The 17,450-nt window shown below is 46.4% G+C and overlaps 2 protein-coding genes across 4 annotated transcripts in view; one reads left to right on the forward strand and one right to left on the reverse strand.

Annotated features, from left to right (window-relative positions):
• Positions 1–17,450, reverse strand: part of LOC131194619 (dual specificity protein phosphatase 15-like) — a 67,032-nt gene that overhangs the window by 26,943 nt on the left and 22,639 nt on the right. The gene's annotated exons all lie outside the window — the stretch shown is intronic.
• The window catches only part of TTLL9 (tubulin tyrosine ligase like 9), a 31,466-nt gene that overhangs the window by 11,252 nt on the left and 2,764 nt on the right, over positions 1–17,450 (forward strand). The window contains exons 6-13 of the mRNA XM_058175815.1: positions 846–914; positions 3,058–3,148; positions 5,360–5,400; positions 7,310–7,397; positions 9,656–9,714; positions 12,784–12,980; positions 13,928–14,041; positions 16,596–16,717. Of these exons, the coding sequence (XP_058031798.1) occupies positions 846–914; positions 3,058–3,148; positions 5,360–5,400; positions 7,310–7,397; positions 9,656–9,714; positions 12,784–12,980; positions 13,928–14,041; positions 16,596–16,717 (781 nt within the window). The remainder of the gene's footprint in view (positions 1–845; positions 915–3,057; positions 3,149–5,359; positions 5,401–7,309; positions 7,398–9,655; positions 9,715–12,783; positions 12,981–13,927; positions 14,042–16,595; positions 16,718–17,450) is intronic.

Raw genomic sequence — 17,450 nt, forward strand, 5'->3', positions numbered from 1 at the left:
TCTATTCCATATTTTTTTCTTTTCCATTCCATTCTATTCAATTCCATTCCATATTTTCTTTTCTATTCTATTCCATTCCATATTTTTTTCTTTTCCATTCCATTCTATTTAATTCCATTCCATCTTTTCTTTTCTTTTCTATTCCATTCCATATTTTCTATTCCATTCCATATTTTTTTTCTTTTCCATTCCATTCTATTCAATTCCATTCCATATTTTCTATTCTATTCCATTCTATTCCATGCCATATTTTCTTTTCTTTTCTATTCCATTCTATATTTTCTATTCCATTCTATTTTATTCCATATTTTCTTTTTTCTATTCCACTCCATTCCATCTTTTCTATTCTATTCCATTCCATATTTTCTTTTCTGTTCTATTCCATTCCATATTTTCTATTCTATTGTATTCTATATTTCTATTCTGTTCTGTTCCATTGCATTCCATATTTTCTTTTCTATTCCATTCCATTCCACTTAATTCATATTTTCTATTCCATTCCATTCTATTCCATTCCATATTTTCTTTTCTATTCTATTCTATTCTATTCTATTCTATTCTATTCTATTCTATTCTATATTTCTATTCTGTTCTGTTCCTTTCTGTTCCATTCCATTTCATATTTTCTATTCTATCTTCTCCTCTCCTTGCTAAGCCAGACTTTTTGAGCTCAGTTGTGGTCCTGGGTCAAGGGCTACCTGCAACATTAGAATTAGCTCATCTGGTCACGTTTGGTCTACCTGGCAGGGTTGATGGAAACCCTGAGGAAAGGAAAACCAGGTGATGGCAGGGGAGGTCCAGAATCTCTCAAGGAAGCGAGTGACTCTCTTCTTTGTCTCCACCAGGTTGCCCGATCTCAAGGGAGAGGCATTTTTCTCTTCCGGAAACTCAAGGATGTGATTGATTGGAGGAAGGTGAGATGACCTCCTTTTCCTCACCTCTGAGGAAGGGACTAGTTGGGAAGAGCCCGCCTTGAAGCTTGGCTCGGTGAGCGGCCCTTTGGTCTTCAGCTGCTCAAGACTGCTGCCTCCAGTCTTCTTTTGGTCCTTAGACCCGCCATGGAAGGTGGCGATGACCTTCTGAGGTTCTGCGATGGAGCCACCCATGGGGAACTTCTCAGGTTCTCTGTGGTCTCAAAAGCTTCCCATCTGGAAAGGACTGCTAGTTCTTCTCCACTTGGGTGGCATCTCCGGTGGGTTCCCATTCAGCCTTATCCAAAACCAAAGCCCTTAAGAATCTGAGTGGAGGAAGCGCATCTTCTCCTCCAGCCTCACCACTCCAACCAGAAGTCTCCCAAGAAGTTGGGGAGAAGGAGCAAGTTAGATGGGTCCATTGGCTTGGAAAGCCACTTGAGGGTTCTCCAACCTTGGCAACTTTAAGCCTGGTGGACTTCAACTCCCAGAATTCCCCAGCTGGCTGGGGTATTCTGGGAGTTGAAGTCCACCAGGCTTAAAGTTGCCAAGGTTGGAGACTTCTGCTCCAAAGGGCTTCTGGAATAGCTGGGCTCCCTGTCCATGGATGGGAAAGAACATAGACGTGACTTTGGGAAGGGGAAGAGAGATGGGACCGTTAAGGAAAGAGAAAAGTCACCGGGTTCCAGGAAAGGGGAAGGTGTGAGAAAGTACCCATCACTTTTGTTGTCGTTGGTGGAGGAGGAGGAGGCAGATTCCGACACGTTTCACAATTCTTTTTTTTTTTTGCATTTATATCCCGCCCTTCTCCGAAGACTCAGGGCGGCTTACACTATGTCAAGCAATAGTGTATTGCTGTCCTTCTGTCCTCCACCAATACAAAGCATGACCACAATCCATGACGCCATTCCTGGTTCTTTACCTAGCTTATCCCCTAGAGGTCATGGTGGGCTCCGTTCCTACGTTCCCCTGGTACCTAACAACGTAAGAATCAGGCTAGTGGGTGTCCATTTCAAGTGATCCCTTGCGGACCGGGGGGGGGGGGATGGACTATCCTGCATCACCTGGAACTCCTGCTTCACCAAAGATATCCCGGGAATTCTCCGCCTTGCAAAGGTATTACCTTGATTCCTCTGGGCTTCTCAGGAGCTTTGACGATCTAGAACAGGGGTCTCCAACTTTGTCAACTTTTAAGACTTGTGGACTTCAACTCCCAGAATTCCTCAGGGCTCAGGAATTCTGGGAATTGAAGTCCACAAGTCTTAAAAGTTGCTAAGGCTGGATGGAAAGTTGCCAAGATTGGAGACCCCAATCTCGAAGGAGCTGCTCCTTTGATGACCTAGAAGGGCCCTATACTTCTCCTTTGATGGTCTAGTACAGTGGTCAGGAACTATGGCCCTATGATGATCTGTGGACTTCCAATTCCAAAAATTCCTGAACCGGCATGGCTGCCTCAGGAATTCTGGGAATTGAAATCCACAAGTTATGAAGGGGCCATAGCCAGTATGGTTGCCTCAGGAATTCTGGGAGTTGAAGTCCAAAAGTCATGAAAGGGCCAAAGCCAGTATGGTGGCTCAGGAATTCTGGGAGTTGAAGTCCAAAAGTCATGAAAGGGCCATAGCCAGTATGGTGGCTCAGGAATTCTGGGAGTTGAAGTCCAAAAGTCATGAAAGGGCCATAGCCAGTATGGTGGCTCAGGAATTCTGGGAATTGAAGTCCACAAGTAATAAAGGGGCCATAGCCAGTATGGTCGCTCAGGAATTCTGGGAATTGAAGTCCACAAGTAATAAAGGGGCCATAGCCAGTATGGTCGCTCAGGAATTCTGGGAATTGAAGTCCACAAGTAATAAAGGGGCCATAGCCAGTATGGCTGCCTCAAGAATTCTGGGAGTTGAAGTCCACAAGCCATGAAAGGGGGCATAGTTCCCTACCCCTGATCTAGAAGGAGACATTTTTTCCTGCTCCTTCTAGAGCTTGGCCAGATGGAAGGACCTTCCGCAGGTGGTCACAAAGCCAAGATGGAGGCTGCAGTGCAATCCAGCACACATGGACCAAGGGCAGGCCTTTCCCGCCTCCGATATGTCCCTGCAGGTGCTGGTTCCGTTCTTCTTCCTAAACCCACCGGGACCCCCGGTTTCTTCCCCAGGATGCCGTGCGCCCCGATGATCAGAAAGACGACATTCCGGTGGAGAATTACGTTGCTCAGCGTTATATCGAGAACCCGTACCTAATAGGGGGTAAGTTGCCCATTCGCATGACCCAGATACAGGTAGTCCTCAACTTACGACCACAAGGGAGCCCAACGTTTCTATCCCTAAGCGAGACAGTTGTGTGGTGAAGTCTCTCTCGCCCCGTTGGATGAGCTTTCTTGCCACCGTTGCTAAGCGAAACGCTGCAGTTGTTGGGTTAGTAACACAGTTGTTAAATGAATCTTGACCTCCCCGTTGATTTATGGCCATAGAAAGAGGATCACGTGACCCTGGGACACTGCGACCGTCATAAGTATGAGTAACATGGTTGTTAAGTGAATCTGGCTTCCCCATGGACTTTGCTTGTCGGGAGGTCGCAAATGGGGATCACGTGACCTCTGGACACCACAACCGTCATAAATATGAGTCAGTGGCCAGGCCTCCGAATTTTGATTGTGTGGCCATGGGAATCCCACAATGGTGGTGTGAAAACGGTCCTAAGCCATTTTAGTGCCGTTGTAACTTTGAGTGGTCACTAAACGAACTGTCGTAAGTCAAGGACTTCTGCACACCCAGCTTCTTAGCTAGCCGTGTCCCGAGTTCAAATTTCTTGGAGAGCATCTACTGTCAGGCCCAAAGAACCGAGAAGGACACGTAGAGTTACTACTCCTGAGTAGTGTCTTTATTACTGTTCTCCTACAGACAGAATCCTACCCCCGCAACGGGAGCCTTAGCAATTTCTGTTGCTAAGCGAGACGGTTGTTAAGTGAATTTTGCAGCGTCCCGAGGTCCCCTGGTCCCCTTTTGCGTCCTTCTACGCAAGCAAAGTCCTTGGGGAAGCCACGTTCCCTTCACAACTGCATTACAGGTAGTCAGCCTACGACCCCGAGGATCGCAAGACCAACATTTTTGTCGTTAAGTGAGTTTTGGCCCATTTTACGACCTTTCTGTCCCACGATTTTTAAGTGAATCACTGCAGTTGATAAGTCAGTAACCCGGTTTGTTAAGTGAATCCGTCTTCCCCCCTTGACTTTGCCGGTCAGAAGGTCGCAAAAGAGGATCACATGACTTTGGGACACTGCAGCCGTCATAAATATGGATCCGTGGCCAAGGGCCTGGATTTTGATCGTGTGACCCCAGGGATGCTGCAGTTGAGTGAAAAACGGTCCTAAGCCACGTTTTTTTTCCGAGCCTTTGTAACTTCGCTCACTAAATATTTGTGTGTGTATGTGTGTATTTTTTTACATATTTATTTCATTCTGAGCCCCCTTGAATTTGTTTGGGGTGCCCTGAGAAGATGCCAGTCCATCTTTTGAGACCCCCGGAACGAAGACAACGAATCAATGAACAACATACAGAATAACAAGAGTTGGAAGGGATCTTGGAGGTCATCTAGTCCAGGGCTCTCCAACCTTGGCAACTTTTAAGACTTGTGGACTACAACTCCCAGCTGGCTGAGGAACTCCGGGAGTTGAAGTCCACAAGTCTTAAAAGTTGCCAAGGTTGGAGAGCCCTGTTCTAGTCCAAACCCCTGCTCGGGCAGGGAACCCCACAACATTTCTGACATGGCAGTCCAGCCTCTTCTTAAAAACCTCCAGTGATGGAGCATCCACAATTTCTGGTGGCAAGGAGTTCCACTGGTTAATTGTCCTCACTGTTAGGAAATTTCTCCTTAGTTCTAGGTTGCTTCTCTCCTTGGTTAGTTTCCATCCGTTGCTTCTTGTCCTGCCTTCAGGTGCTTTGGAGAATAGCTTGACTCCCTCTTCTTTGTGGCAGCCCCTGAGATATTGGAAGACTGCTATCATGTCTCCTCTAGTCCTTCTTTTTATTAAACTAGACATACCCAGTTCCTGCAACCGTTCTTCATATGTTTTAGCCTCCAGTCCCCTAATCATCTTTGTTGCTCTTCTCTGAACTCTTTCTAGAGTCTCCCAAATTGACTCCCATCTTCTTTGTGGCAGCCCCTGAGATATTGGAAGACTGCTATCAGGTCCCCGCTACTCCTTCGCTTCTCTAGACTAGTCAAACCCAAATCCTGCAACAGTTCTTCATATTCTTTAGCCTCCAGTCCCCCAAATTAATTGTTCTCATTGTCAGGAAATTTCTCCTTAGTTTTAGGTTGCTTCTCTCCTTGATTAATTTCCATCCGTTGCTTCTCGTCCTGCCTTCGGGTGGTTTGGAGAATAGCTTGACTCCCTCTTAATAAAATCCAATAAATGTTTTATTTATATAATTGATTTATATCTCTTTGTTTCCCAGGTCGGAAATTCGACTTACGGGTCTACGTTTTGGTAATGTCGGTGAGTGTTGGTAACGTCGGTTCTCTTTTCTCTTCCCATTCTAGTGGAAAGGATTTTTAACCAAATTCAAGGTGAAGGAATTCTGGGAATACAGGTTGTCCTCGACTTACGACCACAATGGAGCCCAACATTTCCATTGTTAAGTGAAAAATTTGTCATGAGTTTTGCCCCAAGTTGCGACCTTTCTTGCCCTGTTTTTTAGGCGAATCACTGCAGTCGGTAAGTTAGTAACCCGGTTGTTAAGTGAATCCAAAAGGTTGCAAAAGGGGATTACGTGACCGCCCCCCCAGATCCTGCAACTGTCATAAGTACATGCCAGTTGCCAAGTGTCAGCCTCCACCTCTGAATTTTGATCACATGACCATGGGGACAAAGGTTGTGACTATGAATAACGGTCATAAGTCTCTTCATCCCCTGCCCTTGTAATTCTGAACGGTCACTAAACAAATTGTTGTAAGTCAGGGACTACATGTAAGGCTAGTCCTTGACATGACTGTAATGGAGAATGCCCATTATGGTCCTATGTCACCACTGATCCAATTTTGCGATCATCTTTATGGTTGTCATTAAGCAAAGTGAACTCTGCAATTCCGATGCCCCCCTGGGGTCATGTGATCGGATTTGGGGCGCTTAGCAAACCAGGCTACATTTATGGCTTTTTCCAGGGGTGCTATTCTGCAGGTTCTAACAGGTTCTGGAGAACCGGTAGCGGAAATTTTGAGTAGTTTGGAGAATCGGCAAATACCACCTCTGGCTGGCCCCAGAGTGGGGTGGGAATGGAGGTTTTGCAGTATCCTTCCCCTGCCACACCCACCAAGCCCCACCTACAGAACCGGTAGTAAAAAAAAATTGAATTCCACCACTGCCTGTTTCTAGTGTCTGGCATCACATGAGAGTGATGTGTGACATTTCTGCCAACCATTTGATGTTTGCTTCTGGTTTTCATTAAAAATGAAATTCGCTTAATGACTGCAGTGTTTGCTTTATGAGCGCCACAATTTGCTTAATGACTGCTGCAAACCAGTGGCCGTAAAATCAGGCTGGTCTCCCGAGCTGCTTTAAGACTTAAGAGGCTCCATTACTGTTGTAAGTCAAGGACTACTTTCTGGCTGGCTAGGGGATTCTGGGAGTTGAAGTCCATACTTCCTCAACCATGATGGGTAGGGAATTCTGGGAGTTGAAGTCCATTCATTCTCAACCATTCATCCTGTGGCTAAGGGATTCTGGGAGTTGAAGTCCATACTTCCTCGACCATGATGGGTAGGGAATTCTGGGAGTTGAAGTCTATTCATCCTCAAGCATGCTGACTAGGGGATTCTGGGAGTTGAAGTCCATACTTCCTCAACCATGTTGGGTAGGGAATTCTGGGAGTTGAAGTCCATTCATTCTCAACCATTCATCCTATGGCTAAGGGATTCTGGGAGTTGAAGTCCATACTTCCTCAACCATGATGGGTAGGGAATTCTGGGAGTTGAAGTCCATTCATCCTAAAGCATGCTAACTAGGGAATTCTGGGAGTTGAAGTCCATTCATCCTCAACCATTCATCCTGTGGCTAAGGGATTCTGGGAGTTGAAGTCCATACTTCCTCGACCATGATGGGTAGGGAATTCTGGGAGTTGAAGTCTATTCATCCTCAAGCATGCTGACTAGGGGATTCTGGGAGTTGAAGTCCATACTTCCTCAACCATGTTGGGTAGGGAATTCTAGGAGTTGAAGTCCATTCATCCTAAAGCATGCTAACTAGGGAATTCTGGGAGCTGAAGTCCATTCCTCCTCAACCATTCATCCTCTGGCTAGGGGATTCTGGGAGTTGAAGTCCACCTATCTTAAAGTGGCCCAGGTTGAAAGACCCCGGCTGGAGTTCCGGGACGATCCTGGCTCTCCTCACCAACTTCTCTTTCCCGCAGTATCTCCCTCTCAAAGCATGGCTTTACCGAGACGGTTTTGCTCGCTTCTCCAACACGCGGTTCACCTTGAACACCCTGGATGACCAGTGTATCCTCTTACCTGCTGCCAGAGAGACCTGGAGGGGCTACTGGGCAGGGGGAGGCAGGGACGTTAGACGGGGTGGGTGGGTGGTCCTGCTTGAATTGTAGGGAGTCCCTCTTGCTGGCTGGAAAAGCCAGGAGAGTCAATGTCCCCATGCAAGCTGGGGAATTCTGGGTGTTGGAGTCCCCCCATCTTAAAGCAGGCCAGCAGGGGAATTCTAGGAGTCAAAATCCCCCCATTGCCAAGGTGGAGAACCACTGAAGTAGTCAAACCATTTGTCATTTTGGTGTGTCTTCAAATTAAATGTGTGACTCCTGGTAACTGCCTTGCCAGTGCTGCCTCTTTAGGGCTGAAAAAGAGTGACTGGCCCACGACTGGCTAAGGGATTCTGGGAGTTGAAGTCCACCCATCTTAAAAGATGCCAAGGTTGGAAACCACTGATTGAATACATAACGGGAAGTTGCTACCGTGTTTCCCTGAAAATAAGACCCTGTCCTTCATATGTATGTATGTATGTATGTATGTATGTATGTATGTATGTATGTATGTATGTAGGTCTTTGGTTACAAAACCTCAGAAAACAAGTATGTATGTATATATATATATATGTATGTATGTAGGTCTTTGGTTACAAAACCTCAGAAAACAAGTATGTATGTATGTAGGTCTTTGGTTATTCGGGTTTTCTCCTGCGTAAAATTGGAAGTGTCTTGGCAACATTTATTTTAGACGAAGTTTCATTCGTCATCTTCAGGCTTCAGCTTGGACTGAACAAGGACAAACTGAACAAGGACTGGAGAAACCAACAGAAGAATAAGCGCACGCATTGAAGAACACAAGAACTCAGTCAAAAAAGAGGAGCCAACTTCTTCCCTGGTCCAACACCTTAAAGCCACAGGACACGATATTGACTTTAAAAAGACCAGAACTATCCCCAAAACTGAACACTTTAACAACAGAATAATCAGAGAAGCCATCGAGATAGAAAAACACCCACACAGCATGAACAAACGAGATGATACCTCCCGCCTACCAGCCATTTGGAAATCCGCCTTATTGACAAACGAGTCCCTAACACAAGGAATGACACCAGACCCACACTCATGAGGTCCACACAGGATGTCACCACCACACATCCACCCAGAAAGCAGACCCAAACCCACACTGATCATGAAGCACAACCAAGGACCAGAAGCCAGACCGCAGCTGCAACATTAGCCATTTCAAACCCCTCCAATCCATACATGCAGCAGACTGACACCCACTATGAAGATGTAGCAGGACCACGAACACGAAGCCAAACAACAGCAATGCAGCTCACCAGCTCAAATCCCCCTGCAACTCAGACTAATCTGAGCACAACCAAGCCCCTACCCAAACAGGACACACCCCCAGCCAATCAGAGCACAAAAAAAACCCCATCCAATCAGAGCACAGCCAAGCTCCCACCCAATCAGTTCAAACCCCCACTAGCAGTTAAAAAGGAAGAAACAGCTGCAATCACACATTGCTCCCAGAAGCACGAAGCTGAAGCCTGAAGATGACGAATGAGACTTTGTCGAAATGTATATATCCACCAAAAAAGGGACCAGATCTTATTTTCAGTGGGATGTCTTCCACTGACTCATCTCAGGAGCTTCTTCTATGGCTGGCAAGCCTTTCCTGAAGGCCTCTACAGCCGATAACAGAGCTCTGGATTGTCGGGGTGTGCGAGGTGTGGCTGCACCCACCCACCCCATCCCCACCCTAGCTTAAGTTTTACCGATGCACCCTGGAGTGGGAGGGTCTTAATTAGGGCTTATTTTGGGGGGTACGGCTTATATTGGGTGCACGTGTAAAAATCAAGCTAGTAGGAAGGATTCAATGAAGGCGGATAAGTCAAGCAACAGGCAGTTGTGTCTTTTTCAGTCCCGCTGTAACTTTCAGCGGTCACTGAACGAACGGTTGAAAATTGAGGAACTTCACCTGCCTGCGTGGTTTCTTTTCCACCTGCACCAGAGGTGGGTTTCAGCAGGTTCTGACCAGTTCTGGAGAACCGGTAGTGGAAATTTTGAGTAGTTCGGAGAACCGGTAGTAAAAATTCTGACTGGTCCCGCCTCCATCTATTCTCTGCCTCCCGAGTCCCAGCTGATCGGGAAGAAATGGGGATTTTGCAGTATCCTTCCCCTGCCACGCCCACCAAGCCACGGCCACAGAACCGGTAGTAAAAATTTTTTGAAACCCACCACTGACCTGCACGATCCTTACATCCTCCTCGATGCCAGACATTCACCTAACCAACGTAGCTGTGCAGAAGACGGCCCCCGACTATGATCCAGAGAAAGTAAGCCTTTTTTAAATTTATTTTTTTTAAAAACATTCCGCTTATAATTCTTCATCCCTCGCGGTTTACAAGAAATCCCGTTTTTAAAATGAAGCAAAAAATAAGAATGGAGCCCCATGGCGGCTAGTTGTTATTTTTGCAATAATGATGGGGGGGGGGGAAGGAGGGTGGTGTCAAAAATGCCCAGAAGGTGACCGTGATTGCTTTGATGTCCATCTGCGGCTGCCATCAGGATTGTTTTCTCGCAGATGTTTCCTGACCTAACAAGGTCACATCATCAGTGCTAGAAGGGGACTTTTTATGGAGTGGGGCTTGTGGAGATGAGGAAGAGGAGGAGGAGGACTGTGGCGTCCTTGCTGCTCTCTGAGCTTGGTGGTTTTCTTGAAGACGTCTCATGACCCAACCAGGAAACATCATCAGTTCTAGAAGGGAGTGGAGTTTACTTTCTGTTTATATGCTTGTCCGGTCAGCACCAAGGACCCCCACAGTCCTCTTCTTCCTCCCTCCTCCTCCTCTCCCTCAACCACCTCCTTCTCCTTCTCTTTGCAACCACACCCCTTCTAGCACTGATGTTCTCCTCCTCCCCACAACCTCATTCCCTATTAGAATAGAATAGAATAGAATAGAACAAAAGTTACTTAACAACGGTTCCGTTTAGCCACAGATAAGTCGAGGACTAACTGTATAGAAAACAGCGCAGTCGGAGAGGTAACTGGTACACAGTCTTTGGTGCAAATTTTACTCTTACTCTCTGATTTTTAGGGAAGAGATTTGGATGAGGGTGGATTTTGAACTTTATTTTATTTATTTATTTTATTTATTTATTTTGTCACAACATCATATAAAAAGATTTTATAGTATATAAACATATATATGAGTAAATATTGGGAGGTACAAGCATCTATATATATATAGGAAGAAGAAAAGAAAACTTATCCCTGGCCAAGAAAACAGAAAAAGGATTTTAACAAAACCTTGGCCAAAATGCCTTTAGATTGTTCTCCAGGTTTTGGTGTCACGTTCAGCCAATTTCCCCAGCGGGCAGCTGTCAAAACTACTATTTAGAAATAGAATAACAGAGTTGGAAGGGACCTTGGAGGTCTTCTAGTCCAACCCGCTCCTTAGCCAGGAAACCCTACACCACTTCAGACAAATGGTTATCTAATCTCTTTTTAAAAACTTCCAGTGTTGGAGGATTCACAACTTCTGGAGGCAAGTTGTTCCACTGATTGATTGTTCTAACTGTCAGGAAATTTCTCCTTAGTTCTAAGTTGCTTCTTTCCTTGATTAGTTTCCACCCGTTGCTTGTCCTAACCTCAGGTGCTTTGGAGAATAGCTTGACTCCCTCTTCTTTGTGGCAGCCCCTGAGATGTTGGAACACTGCTATCATGTCTCCCTTAGTCCTTTTTTTCAATAAACTAGACATACCCAGTTCCTGCATCCGTTCTTCATATGTTTTAGCCTCCAGTCCCCTCATCATCTTTGTTGCTCTTCTCTGCACTCTTTCTAGAGTTTCAACATTTTTTACATCGTGGCGACCAAAACTGGATGCAGGATTCCAAGTGTGGCCTTACCAAGGCATTATAAAGCGGTATTAATACTTCACGTGATCTTGATTCTATCCCTCTGTTGATGTAGCCCAGAACTGTGTTGGTTTTTTTGGCAACTGCTGCACACGGCTGGCTCATATCTAAATGATTGTCCACTAGGACTCCAAGATCCCTCTGGCAGTTACTACTATTAGCACTGAGGATGGTCCCCAGTTGGGTCATAAAATGTCTCCAAGAAAGCAACCAAGCTCAGAGACCAGCAAAGACCCTAGAGGAGTCCTCCTCCTCTTCCTCCTTCCCCACAAATCACGATCCCTTCTAACACTGATGAAGTTACCTAGTTGGGTAATGAGATGTCTGCATGACACCAAGCTCAGAGACCACCAAGGACCCCTCCCCTCCCAACTCCTCCTCTCTGCAAACCCCACTCCCTTCTAGCACTGACATTGTTCCCTAGTTGGGTCATGAAACATCTACAAGAAAAGCCCCCAAGCTCAGAGAGCACCAAGGACCCCACAAACTGACCACTATAGAGCGAAAAAGATCCCCAAATCTGTGGATGGGTTACGGAGCAATGTTAGGGCGCCAAAGACAGAGAAGCACCTTTGGGGGGGGGTCTCATTTCTGGAGGTGAACCTCAGACACAGTCTTCCCTTGAGTACTTGGTGGCTCCACCTCTGGTTTTCTCTCAAGAGTGTTTACAGCGTGACCGGTGGTGAAATCTGAACCGATTTACTACTGGTTCGCTGGCTGCGCATGTGCGCTGCATGCGCAGTGCGCATCACGCACCAAATGCAAGGAGGCATGGGGTAAGTAGAACAGCACACGGGAGGGGATGATCAGCTGCGGTGCGTGATCTTTTTTTTTTTAACTTTTATAAGCATTTTTTTAAAGCCTATTCAGTTGTAAAAAAATGCTTTTAAAAGTAAAAAAAAAAGGCTCTGACGATCGCACAGCTCAGCTGTGATTGTCAGAGCCTCTTTTTTTTTTACCTTTTAAAAGCATTTTTTAAAAGAAGCAGCAAGCGGGGAAGCAGGTGACCGGGCATTGGGTGGGCATGGGCGGGGGGGCAGGGATTTTTGCTACCGGTTCTCCGAACCATCCACCACCATCGCTACCGGATCGGCTGATCCGGTCCGAACCGGGAGCATTTCACCCCCGAGCGTGACTACTATTTTGAGACCACCCAGGAGCAAAATACAGGACACAGAAGTTTTTGTCATTACAAACAGTGGTTTATATACAAGACTTCTATATACAGACACACACATGGTAGCCACATACCAGGCAAGCAATCAGTCCTCACCTCTACACAGAGAACTACAACGCAGATCGAACAGGACGAGGAGAGAGATACACGAGGAGAGAGAGAGAGAAAGATGCCCTCTCATGGCCTCCCTTATATAGGCAGCTTCTTAAAGCTGCCGACTCATCCTCAATCCATCATCCTGGTCCACAGTCTGACAGCGGCTGGTCAGCTATTAAATCCTCCTTACCTTGACACTTTCTTCACCTGCAGGGCTGTAAATGGATGATCCAGCAATTCCGCCTTTACCTGACGGCCAAGCACGGGGCCGAAGCCGTGGAGATGCTCTTCTCCGAGATGGACAACATTTTCATCAAGAGCCTCCAGAGCGTCCAGAAAGTCATCATCAGCGACAAGCATTGCTTTGAGCTCTACGGCTACGACATCCTGATCGACCAGAACCTCAAGCCGTAAGGAAGGCAGCGGGGTGGATCTTCAGGGACTCTTCCCCAACCTTTGGCCTTTTAAGACAGGGGGGACTTCGACACTCGGAACACCCCAGCCAGCCACCAATGTTATAACTGACTTGCTTAGCAGCTGGAAATTCTAGTCCCAATTGGAGTTTTAATTTGAGGGCTGCTTGTTCTTTGGGGTCCCTGGTGCTCTCTGAGCTTGGTGGTTTTCTTGCAGACGTTTCATGACCCAACTAGGTAACATCATCAGTGCTAAAAGGGAGTGTGGTTCGAGGAGGAGGACTCTGAGGTCCTTGGTGCTCTCTGAGCTTGGTTGTTTTCTTCCAGACGTTTCAGGACCCAACTAGGTAACATCATCAATGCTAGAAGGGAATGGGGTTATGGAAGGGAGGAGGAGGAGAAGGAAGAGAAAAAGAAATATGACGTCCTTAGTACTCTCTGACCTAGTTTGTTTTCTCTCAGACGTTTCATGAGCTAACTAGGTAACATCATCAGGGCTACAAAGGAGGGCAGTTCCAAGCACTGATGACGTTCCCTAGTTGGGTCATGAAACGTTTGCAAGAAAACAACCAAGCTCAGGGAGCACCAAGGACCCCACAGTCCTTCTTCCTTGCCCTCCTCATCCCATTCAACCGTCTCCTCCTCTCCACAATCCCTTCTCCCTTCTAGCACTGATGATGTTCCCTAGTTGGGTCACGAAATGTCTGCAAGAAAACAGCCAAGCTCAGGGAGCACCGAGGACCCCACAGTTCTCCTCCTCCTCCCTCTCTCTCGCCACAAACCCCCACCCCTTCTAGCACTGATGATGTTCCCTAGTTGGGTCACGAAACATCTGCAAGAAAAAGGACCCACACTTCCAAACACTTGGACTAGAAGAACCGTCCAAGCTTAGCCTGCAACAGGTCCCTTTCTACCCGTGACCTTCTTTCTGCCGTCCCGCACAGGTGGCTCTTAGAGGTCAATGCCTCCCCTTCTCTCACCGCTAGCAGCCAGGAAGACCACGACCTCAAGACACGCATCTTGGAAGACACCTTGAACATTGTGGACATGGAAGGCCGGTGAGTAGAGGACAAAGACGGGGATGGGGAGGTGGGGAGGTGGCGGTTCAACCCAGTTTTACCACAACTTTTTTTTTTAAATTTGTATTTATATCCCGCCCTTCTCCAAAGACTCAGGGCGGCTTACACTGTATTAAGCAATAGTCTTCATCCATTTGTATATTATATACAAAGTCAACTTTTATTGCCCCCAACAATCTGGGTCCTCATTTTACCTACCTTATAAAGGATGGAAGGCTGAGTCAACCTTGGGCCTGGTGGGACTTGAACCTGCAGTAATTGCAAGCAGCTGTGTTAATAACAGACTGTCTTAACAGTCTGAGCCACCAGAGGCCCCTTAACATTAAGAGACACCAAGAAAGCTTTCAAAGTATGTAACCAAACTTCCTTATCGCCCTCAATATATAGCTGCCCTGTGGTTTCTTCCAGAGATGGTTCGAACCGGTTCAGGCGAACCGGTAGTGGAAATTTTAACTGGTTCGCCGAACCGGCAAATACCTCTGGCTGGCCCCGCCCCCTCCCGCTCGTAAAGGGACAGGCTGCAGGAGCCGCCTTTTCTGTGGGCGTGGCTTGGTGGGGTGATGTCGAGTTGGCCACACCTACTCAGTCACATGACACCCCCACCAAGCCACACCCACAGAACCGGTAGTAAAAAAATGTGAATCCCATCACTGGTTTCTTCCATAAACCAAGAGCCGACTATCCGTCAGGCTGGTCATCTTCTTCAACCTGGTCCCTGCCAGATAGAGCAACCAACGGCCATGCCATCTGGGGGGAAGTTGTTGTTGTTGTTGTTGTTGTTGTCGTAGGTGGAGGTTCATTCTCTGAACTTGTGGATTGGTTTTCCAACATTTCGATAGCAGGCTAGGTAACTTCTTCAGCCGAGTTTAGGAGGAATGTCAGAGTCTTCTGCTTCTAAGGGCGCTTGAAGTGTGGGTGTGTCAAGGGAGGGTCTCGTGACGGGTCAGCTGTGAGTCAACGGTGAGCCTTGTGATGAGGTCATTGGGAGATGAACTGCTGGTTGGTTGAGGATCGAAGCCTGGCCCTCCACAAGCCACCCCATCAACAGACACACCGACCTAGAACCAGCCTACGAACCCCTCAGAATCGAAGTCCACTGCACGGCCAACCAGAGCAGGGGTCTCCAACCTTGGTCCCTTTAAGACTTGTGGACTTCAACTCCCAGAATCCCTCAGCCAGCAAAGCTGAGTCCACAAGTTTTAAAGTGGCCAAGGTTGGAGACCCCTGCTTTGGAGAATAAGTTGAAACCCACCCACCCATCTTCTTTATTTATTTATTTTATTTTGTCACAATATCATACAAAAATATTATATAGTATATAAACATATATATGAGTAAATATTAGGAGGAATAAGCATATATATATAAGGAGCTAAGGAGCTACGGTGGTGTGAGAGTGCGTGCAGATAGCGGTTTGTGTGTTTTCTTCTGATAGATGGTGTGTCCTAGGGAGCCATTGGGTTTCCTGTAGACTAAGACATCTAGGAAGGGAAGTTGGTTGTTAACTTCTGTTTCCATGGTGAACTGTATTTCAACAGCCAAACAACAGCTATCCAGCTCACCAGCTCAAATCCCCCTGCAGCTCAGACTAATCTGAGTACAACCAAGCCCCCACCCAAAGAGGACACACCCCCAGCCAATCAGAACACAAAAAAAACCCCATCCAATCAGAGCACAGTCAAGCTCCCACCCAATCAGTTCAAACCCCCACTAGCAGTTAAAAAGGAAGAAACAGCTGCAATCACACATTGCTCCCAGAAGCACGAAGCTGAAGCCTGAAGATGGCGAATGAGACTTGATCGCATAATAAGATAATAATAATAAATAAAATAATATAGGAAGAAGAAAAGAAAAAAAACAATAGGACAGGAACGGTAGGCACGTTTGTGCGCTTATGCACGCCCCTTATGGTCCTCTTAGGAATGGGGTGAGGTCAATAGTAGAAAGTTTTTGGTTAAAGCTTTTGGGATTATGGGAAGAGACCACAGAGTCAGGTAAAGTGTTCCAAGCACTGATGATTCTGTTACAGAAGTCATATTTTCTGCAATCTAGATTAAAGTGGTTGACATTAAGTTTAAATCTATTGGTTGCTCTTGTATTATTGCAATTAAAGCTGAAGTAGTCTTTGACAGGAAGGACATTACAATAGATGATTCTATGAGTTAAACTTAGGTCTTGTCGAAGGCAACGGAGTTCCAAGTTTTCTAAGCCCAGGATTTCAAGTCTGGTGGGATAATGTATTTTGTTGTTTTCAGAGGAATGGAGAACTCTTCTTGTAAAATATTTCTGGACACGTTCAATTGTATTGATGTCAGAGATGTGGTGATCTTTGTGGCAACACCTAAAATATTGTAAGATGCTACTGTGTCACCTCTTAGTCCTCCTTTTCTTTCTTTCTTTCTTTCTTTCTTTCTCTTTCTTTCTTTCTTTCTTTCTTCCTTCCTTTTTCTCTTTCTTTTTCTTCCTTCCTTCCTTCATTCTCTCTCTCTCTCTCTCTCTCTCTCATTCATTCATTCATTCTTTGTCCTTGCAGTTTGACAGGGAAGGAAAAACGTGTTGGGGGCTTTGATCTCATGTGGAACGACGGCCCCATCAGCAGAGAAGACGCAAACCTGGACACGCCGATGAACGGCTTCGTGTCGAACACCCACCTAGGTATTGTACCCGATGGCTCTTCTGAGGGTGGGATGCTGATGCTTTGGAGACTGGCAATGCATTGTGGTGGGCTGGTCCAAAGACAGGCAGTCCTTGACTTACAACAATTCGCTTAGGGACCGGTCAAAGTTGCAGCAGCACTGAAAAGTGACTTAGGACCGTTTTTCAGAGTTACGATCTTTGTAGCCTCTCCATGATCAGGTAATCGAAATTCAAATACTTGGCAACTGGTTCCTCTTTACGACGGTCGCAGCGTACCTGGGTCATGTGATCCCCTTTTGCCACCTTCCGACAACCCAAGTCAACGGGGAAGCCAGATTCGCTTACCGACCGGGTTGCTCGCTTATCAACTGCCGTGATTCACTTAACAACCGAGGCCTGTAAGATCGCAAAATGGGGCAAAACTCAAATGTCTCCCTTAACAAAAGAAATCTGGGGCTCAATTGTGGTCATTAGGTCGAGGACTAGCCGTCATTGAAGCGGGACTTGCTTAACAACCTCACGGTTCGTTTAACAACGGCGGCAATTTGCTTAAGGACCAAGGTTAAAAAAAAAAAGGTTGCAAGATCGGACACAACTACTGCCTTACTCAGCAATGAAAATTCCAGTCCCGATCGTGGTCGTTAAGTCAAGGACCCCCTGAAGCATTTTTTAATTTAACCTTGTGTTATCGCCAATACTGGAGGTTCTCAAGAAGGGACCGGAGAGCCATTTGTCTGGAACGGTATAGAGC

Source organism: Ahaetulla prasina, chromosome 3 (assembly GCF_028640845.1).
Source record: "Ahaetulla prasina isolate Xishuangbanna chromosome 3, ASM2864084v1, whole genome shotgun sequence".
Lineage (NCBI taxonomy): Eukaryota > Metazoa > Chordata > Lepidosauria > Squamata > Colubridae > Ahaetulla > Ahaetulla prasina.